Source organism: Cyrtonyx montezumae, unplaced genomic scaffold, assembly GCF_038088225.1.
Source record: "Cyrtonyx montezumae isolate F1298 unplaced genomic scaffold, pur_monq_1.0 scaffold_3, whole genome shotgun sequence".
Classification (NCBI taxonomy): Eukaryota; Metazoa; Chordata; class Aves; order Galliformes; family Odontophoridae; genus Cyrtonyx; species Cyrtonyx montezumae.
This window is the reverse complement of record NW_027072034.1, coordinates 2,607,963-2,624,529: the sequence shown is the minus strand read 5'-3', so window position 1 is coordinate 2,624,529 and position 16,567 is coordinate 2,607,963. Positions and strand designations below refer to the sequence as shown.

The window sequence follows — 16,567 nt, the reverse complement described above, 5'->3', positions numbered from 1 at the left end:
CCCTTGTTTATGAACATCTGGCTAGGAAGGTGATTTAAAAAGTTTTTCTATCAGTAAATAACAGCACAGTAAGCGCTTTCAGTTATAGTTGCAGGCAGCTCTAAATTCTAAATGCAATTAGTGGGGAAATGGCACAGAAGTGTATGTCTGAAGTCACGTTCAGCTTATCCATGCACGTAAAACATTCATTCTACAGCATCACTAATGTGTAATCTCTTGCAGCTTCTTAATTAACAGAATACAAGGGACGTGTGGGTTCAAAACCCTCCCCTACAAGCTGCACAAATGAATGAAAGGCTGTCAATGTTGACTGCTCTTCAAAAAAGACCATGCATCCCCCTGACCACTTCTCAGCAATCACCACAGACCAGATTTGGTCACCCAGCCTTCACCCACACCCCCATACCTGTTCCCTTCATCTTTGTCACACAGGTCCAGCAGGAGATTCTGGGAGTAAGGAACCTCACCCATCCTCTGCCCACATCCATCTGCTTCTTAGCAGAGTTTCTGCAGTTTCCCATGAACACAACAGCTTGCAAGGGCCTAAATGCCACGGCAACATTCCTAATTCAAAGGCTGATATCATCTAAAATCTACAAGGCAAGGCTGAGCTCAAGCAAATTGAATTTTTCCATGCTTCTTCCTGTCTTGCAACAATATGACAACTCTGAGACGACACAATCCAGAAGCACTTTCTGTAATTCAATTCTAGTTTTGAAGCAAAAGTCTACTTTCATCCCAGTGTCTAATCTAATATTAGGAATGATGAGCTTTTTTGTGAGGAACTTCTTTGTTCACTGAGAAACAACACAGCAGCTTTCTTGTAGAAATTCATTTTCAACCTCAGCTAAAAAGCAGATAATGCCAATGCAAGACCTCACTTTAGACAGAGACTCACATGATCCATGCCAAAGGAAATGGTGGACTCACTGTCTCTGGAGGTTTTCAAGAAACATATAGGTGAGGCACTGAGGGATATGAGTTAGTGGGCATGGTGGGGATGGGTTGATGATTGTTACTAAGACATTCTTAGTGGTCTTTTTCCAACCTTAAAGATTCTTTGATTCTATGATTATATGATATAACCATGACACCTCCAGGAATCTTTTCACTCTTGGATGCTCTGTGGAAAAGGCAGAAGACCCAGTAGAGTGATTCAGCTCACCCACAGTAATTTCTGCATTCCCAAAGGAGATTTCTCTCTCTATCTAGAAAGTACCAGGAAACTAATGCTCTCAAACTTCTTTTTTTGTCACTCTGCTCTACATCCAATAATAAAAAAGCAGAGCCTTGTACATACTTCTTTGCTGTAAGGAAACAAGTAGGAAATTGCTGGAGAGACTAATTAAATCAACACAACAATAAGCAGGAATTAATTTTTTCGTGGTGGTGGTGTGGTTTACACCAGCAGACAATTAAGCATCACACAGCTGTTCACTTCCTCCTCCCTCCCAGTAGCATGGGGGAGAGAATCCAAAATAGAAAAGTAAAACCTGTGGTTGAGTTAAAGACAGTTTAGTAGGTCAGAAAAAGAAAGGGGATAATAATAATAATAGTAATAGAAATAATAATAATGAGAATATACAAAACAAGTGATGCACAATACTATTGCTTGCCATTTGACAACAGATGCTCAGTCACTGAGCATTTGCTGACCCTAAATTAACTCCCCCAAGTTTCATAGTTCCACATGATTCCACATGATATGGAACATCCCTTTGCCCAGTTTAGGTCAGCTACTCTTGTTATGTGTCCTCTCAGCTCCTTGTGCACCTTCAACCCTCTTAATGGCAGAGCAGTGTGAGAAGCTGAAATGTCCTAGGCTCTGTAAGCACTGCTGAGCAACAGCTAAAACGCTGGTGTGTTATCAACACTGTTTCTCTCCTGAATCCAAAGATGGAATCACACCAGCTGCTAGGAAGAAAACTTTATCCCTGGTGAAACCAAAACAGGTGAAAAACTTACAGGGAAGTAACTTAGAAAGACCAATCTTTGGTTAAGTCACAAAAGAAAAAAACTTATCATTCTGAGTGGTTGCACATATAAGCAACTGACAAGACATTTACTGCCAAGGATAGGATGATAGAATGCTCAGACGTGCCTAAAACATTTTACAGTTCCATCATGTGAAAACTTTGAAAAAGCCATTGACCAGAAATCTCTTGCAAGGGATACTGTGAAAAATGTGTCATATTTAAATGGAACAGTAGTCTATTTTGAATGAAGCAAGGGCATGTGCATGAGGCCACGAGACACATCTGAGGGTCTTGAGGGAACTGGCGTGTAATACACTATCCATCATATTTGAAGATTTGTGGCAATACAAGTGAAGTTCCCAGTGACTGAAAAAGGGGAAACAGCCCTCATTTTTAGGTAGGAAAAAATGAAGAGTGAAGGAACAACTGGCCAGTCAGTTTCACCTGTGTGCCTGGCAACATCATGGAGCAGATCCTCCTGGAGTCTATGCTAAGGCACACAGACAGCAATGAAGTGAAGGGTAACAGCCAACATGGCTTCACTAAGGGCAAATCATTCATGAAAAGTCTGGTGGTCTATTCTATGATGAAGTTACAAGTGAATAAGCATCTGATGTAATCTACCTAGAATCGTGCAAAGCACTTGAGACTGTTCCTCATCTGGAGTACTGCATCCAGGCCTGGGGCCCCCAGCACAAGAAAACTATTAGACAGGTTTCAGAGGAGGGCTGCAATCTTCCGGGGAAGATTTAGATTAGACCTGAGGAAACATTTTTTCTCTGAAAGAGTGGTCAGGCACTGGAATGGCCTGCCTAGGGAGGTGGTTGAGGCACCATCCCTAGTGCTGTTCAAGAAGTGTTCAGATGAGGTGCTAAGGGATTTGATTTAGTAGTTGGGTAGGGATAGTAATAGGAGGATGGTTGGACTAGATGATCTTGTAGGTCCTTTCCAACCTTATGAACCTATGCAAGGAAGATCAGAAGGCTGTAGCACTTCTCCGGTGAAGACAGGCTAAGAGAGTTGAGGTTGTTCAGTGTGAAAAATGGAAGGTTCCAGGGAGACCTTACAGTGGCTTTTCAGTACCTAAGGAAGGCCTATAGGGAAGATGGAGAAGGACTCTGCAGGGAATGTAATGATATTACAAGGAGTAATGGCTTCAAACTGAAAGAGAGTAGATTTATAGTAGGTATTAGAAAGAAATTAAGTACTATGAGAGTAATGAGGCACTGTAGCAGGCTGCAAATAGAACTTGTGGATTCCCCATTCCTGGATGTGTTTAGTTGGATGGGGCTTTGAAAAATCTGATCTAGTGGAAGGTGTTCATGCCCATGGAATGGAGCTGGACTAGATGACCTTTAAGGCCCCTTGCAGCCAAACCACTCTATTATTCTATGATTTAGGAGATAGTGAAGAGAAGCTGGAGCTTTTAAAAGCTTTTAAAGAATGTGGTTAAAAATAGTAAGAAAAATAAGCACGACAGCACATTTGCTTCAATTTGACTAGTTTGCATAGGAGAGATTAATGGCTGAGAGGCACAAAACAAGAATAAAGAAATAACAGTCTTTGGCGTGTAAAACTTGCTTAAATGATATTTTTGCCCTTAGAAGAATACTATGCCTCTTATACAAGAGATCATTTCCTTACAACCATAAACTGGCCATTAACCTGTGGGTCTGGATTTAAAAGGCTACTTTAATAATAATGTCACATGGTTGCAACTGTACTGCTGTAACTGAGGTTTAGGGCAAGAAAAGGTTTATGGGCCAACCAGTAGAGCCAGAACAAAACAGACATATGCATGTCCAGGACTGAGGTAAAAGCAGTGAACTTCCAACCTAAATACAAGGAGAGAGCACTTCCTTTGAGCTTAATTTGATCTATTAAGTCAAGCAGACCAAAAAGCAGGTTGTCACCTATGAAAGAGAACAGAATATTAACACTGAAGTAGTGACAAGGGGGTTCTTCTGCAGTGTGAAGAAATAGATAGGTAAGTCTGTGGAAGATGAGAAGATTAATAAAGGGAGGAAAATTATAATGTGTTGCAAAAACTACTCCCTCCTTTGAAATTCACCTTTTTTTACCATCTGCTATAATTAAAATTTTAGTCCCCTGGTTGCCTCAGACCATTGAAAGGCTGATGTATTTTTTCCAGCTACACGAGTTGAAGCAATATAACTTCTACCCACAAATTTTGCCTTACACAGATGGCACAAAACCATACTGCCGGCTGCAAGAAATGTGCAGTGTCTGCTTTCCTGTACATTAAACAGAAGTATATTGGAGGACCTCAGTGTGACCCTGCCTCTTTTCCTCCCCTTTGCAATCCTTGAAGCTTGATTTGTTATCTGCAAACAGTCCCTAAGGTCAAGGCAGCATGGGTTGCATGTGGGCCTGGGCATTAAATGAGAAGGTTAATTATATGTGATGGAAAAGACTTTGTTTGTTTTCTCTTTTTTTTTTTTTTCTATTCTAAGAGATAGATGAAGTCTGGTATTTTACAGCCAGGTTCATTTTTCTTTATTTTACTCACACAGCATAATAAAAAATATATATCTCCTATTCCTGCTGGCTCTGCAGGCATGCACAAGTGCAAGAAGGTAGCTGGGTTCTGTTCCATTCTGAATTATTGTTGGGGGGGCTCCCTCTGCATAACCCTAGGATCACTCTCTCCTCTTAACTCTAGGATCCTCTCTCCTTTCCTCCTTCATTTCTGGGACTCTTGGGGGGGACATGGAAGGCTCCGGTCACAACATTTGGCCAGTGACATGTTACTACTCGATTTTACTGATGCCTGAGAGAAAACATGTTCACTACCCTTTAAATCCCCAAACAGGTTTGCAGAGCAGACAATACTGGAAAATCTGTAAACTCTATTTATAAGCAGCCATTAAGCAACTTGGAGTTCCCTGATATTTCCAATCTATAACACAACCATAAAAGAAAATTGTGACAGCTTGTCATCTTTTGATCATAAAAACATGGCAAGCAATAAAAAAGGCCTCAGGAGGACTTCTTTAGTTCAAGCTTACTATATACATATGTGGATGAAGCACTAAACACAGTATCACTAGGCTACAGACAAAAGAAAACTTGGAAGTAAAACAAATAACAGATCATGTAATCAAGTCTAGTGAGATGTGACTGTTATGCAACAGGGCCCACAGAGGCCAGATATCATGCTGCATCTGCACGTGAAATAATTGAGCTAGGACAAGGCAAACAAATGAGAAAACGTGAAACAAACAAAAAGAAGTAAAAAAAAAAAAAGAAGAAGAAAAAAAACCTGTCTTGTAATTTGAACAACACTTAGAAAATACCACTAGATCAATAACCTGATGCCTGTTAGCACCAAGAGGGAAAATGATAGTAAATTCAATGCCTGGAATACACAGATGTGTGATAATATTTCTGCTATACAGTCCTTAGAATAAGGTCATCCTTCTGAGGTAGCCAAAAGATCTAATGTTCCTCAGGGCATATGTGCTGTTTCAATACAATGCATTATTAATATTAAAAATAAATATATATTAATGTTTTGAAGATTGAAGATCAGAGACCAAAGAATGAGGAAGCAGCTAGGAATACAACTGACTATCAAGGGGGATGCTCTAAGAAAGCCCTTCAGTGAGAACCTGAGGCTTCAAATCACAGGATTTGAAGGATGGTTAGGTTTCATGTCCTCAAAAAACAAAATTGTTGAGGTAAAACACAGGAAGAGAGGCAGTCCCAAAGGGAGACCAAATGGCGTATGTGAGTCACTGGCTATTATCATATTGTTTTCTTAGCACCACACCTTTCTGTTTCTAAGGCTTACACACGTGTAGAGACACACTCCATTCCATCAAGCAGTGCTGAAGCAGTTTGCTAAAGAGGAATGAATATATTATGAGATCCTTTATGGAGATACATCTTCCTTTTGGAAGGCAAGTCCTTACAACTTCTATTCACACAGAATAGCCCCATGGCCTTCAACACAACAGTCTTAGTTGTGACTGTAACATGCAACACTGTTCTTGCAGAAGCGGACAGTTTGGGTTTGTTTTATCTTCATTCCAGATTATAAATTCCATTCAGACAACAACCACAAAAAAAAACCAAACAACAGAAATGCAGGCTGTTTGCTCTTTTTGAACAGAAAACATAGGACATGTTCCAAACCACATTTAGATTTAAAGCTCAAAATTAACACCTTGAATTGCAGCCAGAAATGATCTTAGCCTCAAAGCTGAAAGTCCTAACTCTTTGGAGTCAATAAATCAGCTCTGACAAGCCTGAACTGACTACAGTTTATTATAAAATCAGACTTCATTATCTACTTGAGGTAATTAGACAAACCAGAACAAAGGGACACAAAGTTAAAAGGCAACATATGTAGGAGGAATTGGAAGAGACATTTTACTATACATAGGCTGGTGAATAACAAGAATGGACTTGTTATCAACATTTTTTTTCTTCATTCTGGCTAATAATGCAAAGGGATCCCTCAATATTTATTATAAGCTATTTATTAAACCAGTTACTCCTGGAGCTGTTCTGCTGCACTTTCCCACTCCCTGCTGCCTGCATGAAGCCCTGGTATTCAAGTGCACCATCCGAGCTCTCTCATCTCACAACCCACAATCCTTCTCTGAGTTCCTAAGGGGTTAAGAAAGTATTAAAAGCACAGTTAAAAAAACGCAAAAGATGATGCTGCAACATTCACTACATTAAGGGGCAGCAGCATTGTGTTTGGGTAGAAACACAGTAAATATTGAGATATTTAAAAGAGAAATGCAATCTTTTTACTTCTCTCTTGTTTTTCTTATTTTGGTGTGTTTATTATTATTTTAAGTAATTAATCTACTTTTGCTCCTGACTATTCTGGTAAATAAAGCTTTAGGACATTCTGAAATGTCATAAAAATACTTCTATAATGCATGCTTAAAGTGACAAAATTGTTTTCAAAATATTCCAGAAAAGGTTTCAATGATTATTTCTGGAAAGGGCTTGGTCCTGCAAGTCTGAGTATAGTTCAAGTCCCAAAACAGGAGTTCCCAAGAGGAAGGCTACATAGATTTGATAGAGGCAGCTCAAAATGAGGAAAAACCTAAACACTGCAGTTGGTTATAATATTCTGTATTTGATTCTAGTAAAATAGACCATTTGCAACACAATTGTATCAAAGAGAACAAAATGAGCTAGAGAAACCTTTAACTCGCCCCCTCCATACACTGCAGTCTGGATAGTTCTCTTCCAAAACACAGCTCATGGTGCTGAATCTGTATAAAAGCTTATAATAAGCAGTTCTGCTCCTTCTTCCATTGTGCTGTCTCTTGTAAATGCTAGCAAAGCTCTTTCCTATCTTCTCTCTTCCCTTTTGCAGTCTTTCTCTACAAAATTATAGCAGCACAGTCACAGAGGAAGAGCAGGTAGAGTCATCCTGCTTCTGATTTGTGCAATGGTTTGCCCCTTTGTCTCTGCCTGACTCTGAAAATCAGATAGAAGAGTTAAATTGTTTTTTCACTTACCACCATAATATTGTGATGTCAAGGTACCTTATGGATACCACACAATAAGCAGCCAGCTTCCTAATCACTGCTGCTTTTCATGCCAATCAATATTATCCCATTGTTTCCACGCAATCCCTAACCTACCTGGTTTATCTAAGTGAAAGAAAACAGACTGCATGCAATTTGGGATGGGATTGACTTGTTAGTGCTCAGACACTGTTTAACTTATTGGAGCTATTCATCCAAAAGCCCTTCCTGAATGCAAAAAACAAATATTTACTAAGTGTTGTAGACACTGTGGTCAGGAGAAAGAGATTATTTGTAAAGGAAAATCACCTATTGTCAAAATATTTTTTTTAAGGAAAACAAACAAACAAAAAAACCGCACATTTGCAAGAGGAATGTGCAGCTACAGGAATGGCAGATAAAGCTGCTCCTGTTACATGAGCAGATGTATTAAATTCCTGAAGCCAAGCAACAGAATATCTCTAATATTTAGGTAGAACACAATGTAAATACATGCTGGAGAGTCTTATAGCATATTTTGTATGTTAAGTTTAATTATCTTTCACCTCCATGTAGTGGCCTGCTTGCTACCCAGGGGCTAAGCTGTAAATACCAACCTAGCCCATGTAGGGCAAAGAAAGAGCTTGAGTAGGGAAGTAGAACTGATGCTATGGCCTGATTTGTAGTCAGTGCATTTAGACTCAAGTCATCTTCCTAAGGAAGTCTTCCTCTGCACCTTTCCTATCTGTGCCATCCTGATTTCTCCTGAGAGCATTCTGCATGTAGTGAGGTAGCAGCCCTGTTGTGACACCTGTGCCATCTCTTGCAGACAGTCCACACAAGCAGTTCACAGTTTTGGCTTTGGATCAGCAGGTAACATAGCCTTCATCTTGCCACCTGAACGCACCACAGTGCTCAGCAAGCCAGCTTCCAACAGTCTGTCATTAGCAAGCCTTTTTTTCCACGTAAACATATAACTTGGTATTCATACCTCATCTTTGATTAGCTAAAATGGTCAGTTTTACTCTTTGTGTTGATTTTCACCCATGGTATCTCAGTTTTCCCATAAGGAAACTGTATCACACAGAGGTTATGCTGGATGCCCCATACTGGCCGTGGAACCTTGGATCCTTGGATAGGGCATGACGTGTGTGAAGGGGAAGTGCTGTGAACAAGCTGTGCTCCAGCAGAAGTGAACAGTCAACAGCAAACAGTTTCCAGCAGGCTCCTGGCTTACTTTATGCTTTGAGATGTTCATAATTACTCATGGGGATTTTTGTCTAGGATAAATAAACACATGGATAATGATGGGAAAGGAGGCTTTGAAAACTCAGAAAAAACGATAGGGAAAACTTTTGCAGAAACAAAATATTTCTGTGTTACTTCACTGGAACTTCAAACAAAATTCAGCTTTTTTTTTTTTTTTTTGTAATTACAAAAAAATAATAATAATTTAAAAAAAATTATTCAAAAAATATCACATGAATTGTACATGTAGTTTGGGATTTTGAAAGAGTTAATAGGGGTTATGCCAAATTGTAATCAGTTTGTTTTCCTGAACTGTTAACTAGCCAAGGACAAATGTATAGCAAAAAATTCTGCAATCAAAAAGAATATTCCAATCCCAATACAGCACAAGTCTTGGATATAGCATACACCTCTATGGGCCCTTGTTCACCTCCTGGGTCTTCACTCAGGACAGCCTGTCCCTCAGCACTATTTATCTTTAAGCACCAAGTAGATTTTAATCATTATCTTCAATCTTTGCCTTAATTAAAGTCTAATATAGAGTAGGCACTTGAATGACCTAAGAGGCACACTTCACCCAGAGTAGTGTGTCAAAGGCCCTTAGAGTTTCTGCCACATTTTCTCTGGACACTGAATATCTCCCTCCATTTTCTGTTGTAAACTGACTGTGTTTGTTCCTAGCTCTTCAATGTCCCCTGGTGTGAAGCCTCCTTGAGTAACACTCACATGATAGGAAGGTGTGATTAACTCTGCAGGCGCTTTTCAGGTCAATGAAAAAAAGCCTATCTGTTACACTAATATATAATATTTCCTTAGAGATGTTCACAGTGGAACTACATATTGGGATTCCCACATTACCTATTCTCCTTCACTCTTGCTGCTGTCCTGTGTCTTGACAATGCAAAAACAGTTTTATTTGGATATAGGCTCTACTCTAATCCTTCAGGTTATGTTTCACACCTCCTTACTATGATGGGTCATTCAGATAATTCAAACAGTATATCTTTTCACTGAAATGCACTGTCTCTGTAATGAAGACTATAACACTGAAGTATAGGAAGGAAGTAGAATATAGTTAGAGAAAATATGTGGTTTTCTTCAGAGTATGCTATATTACATTTCTCTGTCTTCATAGGACTGCCTATTAATGAAGCACACTGCGTAAAACATGTTTGGAAGACATTATATCTGAAAAAAAAAAGTCTTCTGAAGATCTTGAAACTTCAGGGGTTTTTCAAAACTTATGGAACACTCTGAAGACATATTAAGATTTCTTATTTTTTCTTCTGCTACTGATTTCAAACCAATGCAGTGTTCAAAGCAAGGGTAAGTACACTGTATACTGCCATGCCACTGGGCTGCTGAGTTCTTTCAGCAGCTACTTGTGGTCTCCAGCTTGCAGGAGTAGGCAAACATAAGTAAGGAGAGTGCCTTCACCAGCTGCTGTCTGCCTAGAAGCTTAAATCTGGAGTGTTTATTCAACAACAGTAGAAGCTCCAGCTTTTTTTTCCTTTTGGTTCCTAGAAAAAGGATACAACCTTCAGGTCATAGTACAAGTGGATTATTTAAAAACTTTTGTGAGTGACCCTGTAATCAATAAATAGGAGCTCAATACTGATTACAGAAAAGGAATCTGTGTCTCATTAGGCATGTCTTGGAAGTTTCAAGTTATGTGCTTACTGGCACACTGGTCCAGTGGCTTAGCAATGACGTGTGGAAAAAGAAAACCACTGTGTTATTGGACACTACAACTAAACCAAAGAGAGGCTGCCTAGGTATGTACCAATGTCTCCAGTCCTTCAGTAGTGGAGATGTAAGAAGTATATGGACAAGATTTGGCAGTATTTTCTGGCCAGCTGGCTTCTTAAATATTTCAGCACTGTTTACTGTACAGCCTCTCTTCTGAGTATCATCAAATATACCTTGATTTCCTACAAGATTTGATTGTGTTTCATTAATGTAATAAAAATAGTGCCAAACCAGGATGATAAAGGATATGTTTACAATTTTAGTCAGAATACAATGATCTGCAGAAGACAATAATTCACTGAGCATGCCTCATCTGTTCTATGGTAGAAAGCCAGTGAGGCTTAACAAGCTTTTCCATAGCTGGGGTAGACAGGTGAAGGAATTAATAAGCCTCAGACCACCTTTTATTTTTCTAAAATAAATCTTGGGTTTTCTCCACTCCAGTGCATAGGAATCAGTGATCTCCTGAGACACTGAAGTGAGTAGAAGAAGGAAATGCTCGTCAGCCCTGTGCTGCATCCAACACACTGAAAACTGCTTAGGACTAATTGCAGTCTGAGTATAATGTTTGCTTTCTGTTACTGTCTTCATTCTTGAGAAAGAGACAGTCTGAATATTATGTTTCCAAAGATCTGGAGGTCTTCAGATTACAAAACTGTGGGGGAGATAGTTAACCTACTGTTTAACGATTTAAGAGTCAAGATGAATATTTTTTAATTTTTTTTCTGTTATCAAGAACTACTTCTGGGGTTACAGCTTCAGGACTGTAAACGCTTCTTGTCACAGGTGCCGCTTCTGTAAGAGAAGTTTTGCTGAGTTATAACTTGATTTGGATATACAGTTTCTAGTTTGGTGACTCCTGCTCTATGTATTAACGCTTAAGAAAGAGCCCATTGGAGGGAAAAGCACTTTGGTTCTGACTTGCCTTTTACATCTCCCTGAGAAGTATCTGCTACTCAGCACTGTCAAAGGCACAGTCCTGAATGAGGTGATTTGATTGAAGCTGACAGATCTTATGTTCCACTGAAATCAGGTCAAAAGACAAGTGTGTGGGGAAAGAAATGACAAATGGAAAAACAGAGCAGTTGATGTAAGCGTCTAATATTTCACAACCTCCAGTTTCTAAAAGACGTATGCCTGAGGCCATTAAAATGGTGTATAGTTTTCCTATACTTAGTGGTAAGTGGGATGTTAGGCATTAAAGCTCACTAGTCTTCAGCCTCACCAGGAGTTTGTAGAATTGGTCGAAGTGTAACTTGAGCAAAAACAATACTGTAAGCCACTGAAAATTTAATATCCTGAGGCTGAGGCATGTCGGCAGGACTCACATGGATGAAGTTGCCTTAATAATTACCCATAGGTAAGTAGAAGGCATCCGTTTTCAGGCATACTCTTGGCTTATAGACAGAAGTATAACTTTTACCTTGTATGTCTGCACTTGAAGTTTGTGGGTTTTTTTTTTTCCTGCAAGAGTACAAACAAGCAGTCTTAAGTAACTCTATAATTATCACTTATGTACCATGTGTTTGCACTGGTAAACTGTAGGGTGAATACCCCAAAAGAATAGTACCCACACAAAATAATGAAGGTGGACAGTACGCTTTTGTATGGCTTATCCAGATGGCATAAAGACAACTGGTAAATTAGGAAAGGCTCACTTGTCACTGATGGTTGAGGCTCACCTGGAACTCCACAGGGGAGGTATCTCCAACAAAAGAACCTTACCCAGTGATGGTCAGTCCTTAAATGGGGTTTGAGATATGTGGAGTCAGACCCCACCCCTTTTGGTCACACAGGTGAATTGCCTTCACCTGTGCTCCTGCGGCTGACTCAGCGTTTGCCTCAGGTGATCAGTGAGTGGTTCAGGCCATGATTCAACAGTTCCCATATGTGAACTTTTGAACATACATCATCTCTGATCAACAAATGTTTAGATCCTCCAAGTCACTCTGGAGGAAAAGCCTCTCAGAATTGCTTCACGTTTTTCAGTGTAGTGGCTCACTACCTTAAGGAAAACGAAACTGAACTGGAGAAGTAAATCATCATTTAGAATACAGGTGACCTGATGCCATTTCCTGGAACAAAAGACAGCATAAGGACACTGAACTCAGTAATGCCAGAACTGCCTTTAAAACGTTCTGGTTGGCCACAGGTCAGTAAGCTTTTCTGTTATTCCTAAAATGTAACAGAGCAGCAGAGTTAAACATAGTTGAAAGATGTGCTTGAATCAGAGCTGCTGAGAGCACAAGGTGCATACATATCTCAGATACACAGAGTATAAACTATCCTTCCCCCCTCACCTGGACATGTTTCTCAAAGTCTCAAAGTGGAGAAAAACTGCAGTTTTAAGGCCTGGCTGTCTCAGAAGCAGCTCTAGCAACTTGGCCAAGACCAAGAAACTTTGGTTCAATATGCAGTTTGCTGGAAAAAATACTAACCTGTTGAAGGAAGAGGTTTAGAATGAAAGGGCTTTTCAGCCAAGGCTATTCCACATCAGGCTATAACACTTTCATTAATGCGTTGTTAAACTACAGTTTATTGTATGAATTATGTACATATCGCGTATAAATGTATACATTGTGCATATAGAATGCAGTAGCTAAATATTATGTTAGAAGATGAGCTTTCTGAAAAACAAAAAGTGCAAGCAAGCTACACATAGAAATATATATTATACATCTATTAACAAGAATACATCTTTTCAAATGAAAGGCTCTGGCATTTGCTCAGATCAAAAATCCAATTTTACAGTACTGGGAGATAAGGAATTGAATTGAGTACAGATTATCATCTAAACTGATATTAAAAGGTTAGCAGTGCTTAAAATTGATTAGTTAGCCAGAACAGACAGCCTACATAGCAGACTGCAGGAAGAGCATCAGACAGATGTTGCAGAAGCTTTAGTAGTAATTTTAACAAATTCTCAGGCTAGGCAAGAAGTTCACAGCTTGTAAAGTGAGTAGCACAACTCTGTTACGATGCAGGCATCCCAGCATGTTACATAGCAGCAAAGTTAACATCAGCTGAAAAAAAGCAGCAAAAAATCCATAAACAGATTTAGTAGATCATATGGACTCCATACCTAAGGGAAGAAAACTGCTCTGCCATTTAGGAATCAGGAACCAGGCTTGGAGGAAGAAAGGCTGTGACTGAAGGAGTGCTTTGGAAATTGAAATATCACAGAATAAAGAGACGTGTCAGGGTATAGATGAGTACAACACACTGAATTTCATACTACAGAAGGTTATAAAGGCACACACAGGGAAGATCACACACTCTCCAAGATCATTTTAAACTATTTATTGCTTTCCTAAGTGTCACTAAGGCAGGAAAATAAATTAATAAAATAAAAATACTTATTTTTAAAGGCAGACAAACAGTTACTGCTGGGACATGGGTGTTTCATTTTAATCTCCGAGACATGTCATAGATGACAGTAAAAACAGCAATGTATGACTGCTGAGGGAGATTATTTCATTGCTAGGATTAATAACAATGAAAAAATGGTAAAAGTCAGAAACGGATAAGTACTGGTTAGATATTTGGTCTAACATGGTGATGGAAACTGTTGCTGAATGCAGGTATAGTAAATATATTTATCAATATATTATAGCAAAAGAAGTCTATAAGTCTTTTCATGGTAAATTGTGGTGAAAATTATGGATTTGCCATGATGAAAATGTGTCAAAAACTTATGAATCATGGGGAAATGTAATGAAATGTCAAAGAACCTATTTACCTTGAAAAATACAAGAGAGAGGGAAGGGAAAGGAAGAAGGGAAGGGAAGGGAAGGGAAGGGAAGGGAAGGGAAGGGAAGGGAAGGGAAGGGAAGGGAAGGGAAGGGAAGGGAAGGGAAGGGAAGGGAAGGGAAGGGAAGGGAAGGGAAGGGAAGGGAAGGGAAGGGAAGGGAAGGGAAGGGAAGGGAAGGGAAGGGAAGGGAAGGGAAGGGAAGGGAAGGGAAGGGAAGGGAAGGGAAGGGAAGGGAAGGGAAGGGAAGGGAAGGGAAGGGAAGGGAAGGGAAGGGAAGGGAAGGGAAGGGAAGGGAAGGGAAGGGAAGGGAAGGGAAGGGAAGGGAAAAACAAGGTTTTTCTGTGGAGAAAGCAGACAGCACTTCACTAATTAGTATTTATTACTTACACCACCTTTCATATATTCAAAACGCTGAACAAATACCAACTGACTTGTACATCACTCCTCCAATACATAATATGCAAATTATGGAAATTACAGTAGGGAGCTGGCAATGAAATAAAATCTATGGGATCCTCCCTTATGGGGAAAAGCATTGCAGAGAAGAGAAGGCTGCCTTGTATGGGCTGTTTAGTATACACATGAGGACACAATTTACACCAAAACTCGTGAGAGAGAAGAAGGGAAACAAAAAGGTGGGCAAACTCCATGGGATATGCAACTGATAGCTGTACACGGGTTGAGGAGCTACCATCATTCCCCATGAGGCACAGGAATGGACAGCATGCGAGGCAGGTGCTGACAGCTTTGTTTGTTGCCTCTAATCACGAGAATGGGGTTAAAGAATCAGTTGATGGACTCCAGCAGCTAAGTTCTCTGTTTGAGACTGTTTCATTATAAATCAGCTTTTGTGCAGCTTAGTTTACCCGCCTGTAAAATGGGTAATTCAGGGCCAGACCATCAGCTGTGAACTGGCATAGCTTCATGCTGTTCCAAGTTCCAGAAGGGGATTTGTTTGGCCAAATAAAATGTCTCACATCCCTGGTGAGGCAGACACAGTGATTTAGATCTGGCTTACCATATCCACATCTACATGGATGGGTGCAGACATGACAAGAGGCTGCTCTGATCCAGATGTTGCACTGCTCTCCTTAAGCTAAGGATGCAGTTTCCAGAGGGGATCTGTCATGTGTCTGGCTGGTGGCTTGTGTCTGTGGGGCACCCACCCATACAAAAATCATCCTTCTCTACCTCACAGGAGAGATGTAGTTTGATTAATCCCACCCAATTAGGCTCTTACTGCTGGCAGTAAAGTCTGATGATGCCTGGATGCATCTGTGAAACTCTGCTGATTCCAAAATATTATTTTTATTGTTTTTAGAAAGAGTTAATTCCCTGCAACACTTCCCCAAACTGTAAGTGAAATAACAAAATCAAACAAGAACAATCTCTTGAAATTTCGTTTATGACTCCGTAAGTAAATAAGCGCACACCTGATGGAAAAGCTTCACTTTACTAATATTAACTAAGCATATGAACTGAACGGGCTACATAATTTTCTGCCCAATTAACATAACTTCAAAATCTTTCTCCAGTCAGGAAGTCCCAGACCATGGTGTTCTTTGGCAGAACATCAAGACATCCTGCTTGAATGAAGAATCAGATCTGTGACCTGGGCCTTGGTCTTGACTCAGCATGAGAATCAATGTCTAATTTTGCCAAAGAGTTTTGGATTTTCCACGAGGTTAAAATACGATATAGATTTTACAACTACTGCAAGAAGAGACTACTACACTGTATGCAATATTAATCATAGTGTTTTTGGAATATGAAAAATAAATATAGCCTCAAAAATAATCCCAGATATTTCAAAAGAATGCAAAGAGTCCGTGAATTGGTACAACAGGTCTCTTTAATGCAAAAAAAAAAAATCTTACCTGTCACAAGCTGTTGTCCAGCTAGACCTACTGGAACCATCCCCAGGTTATTCATAGCTGTGGCCCAAGCTGTTGGATCAGTGACTGACATGTTCAGTTGTGTGGTATCTATAGCTATACTTCCCAAACCATCAGCTGCTGTAGGAGAAGAAATGTGTCAATATGACAGCATTTTTAACCAGAGCCTTCAATGAAAATGAGATATCACAACCATTTTTTTTGTTTCTTAATTATGGTTTACCTTTCAGAAGCTTCAGATAGCACTGCTTGGCATAGTATAGCAAATCATAGAGATGTTAGAAACATTCAACAGGCATAGAATGAAACATCAGTGGTTTAAGCTGATTATATGGAAAACTTTTTCACCAGGAGGAGAGTAGAGCAGTAGAACAGGCTGTACAGTCACCAACCATTGTAGCTTTTGGGACAAAAATTGACAAAGCCCTGAGCAACTGGTCTGACCCTATAGCC

The 16,567-nt window shown here is 39.7% G+C and overlaps 1 protein-coding gene across 3 annotated transcripts in view; it reads right to left on the bottom strand.

The window, feature by feature from the left end:
- The window catches only part of ENOX1 (ecto-NOX disulfide-thiol exchanger 1), a 360,202-nt gene that overhangs the window by 122,298 nt on the left and 221,337 nt on the right, over positions 1-16,567 (bottom strand). For all 3 annotated transcript variants that reach the window (XM_065743988.1, XM_065743990.1, XM_065743989.1), the window contains exon 5: positions 16,097-16,234. In XM_065743988.1, coding sequence (XP_065600060.1) covers positions 16,097-16,234 — 138 coding nt within the window. The remainder of the gene's footprint in view (positions 1-16,096; positions 16,235-16,567) is intronic.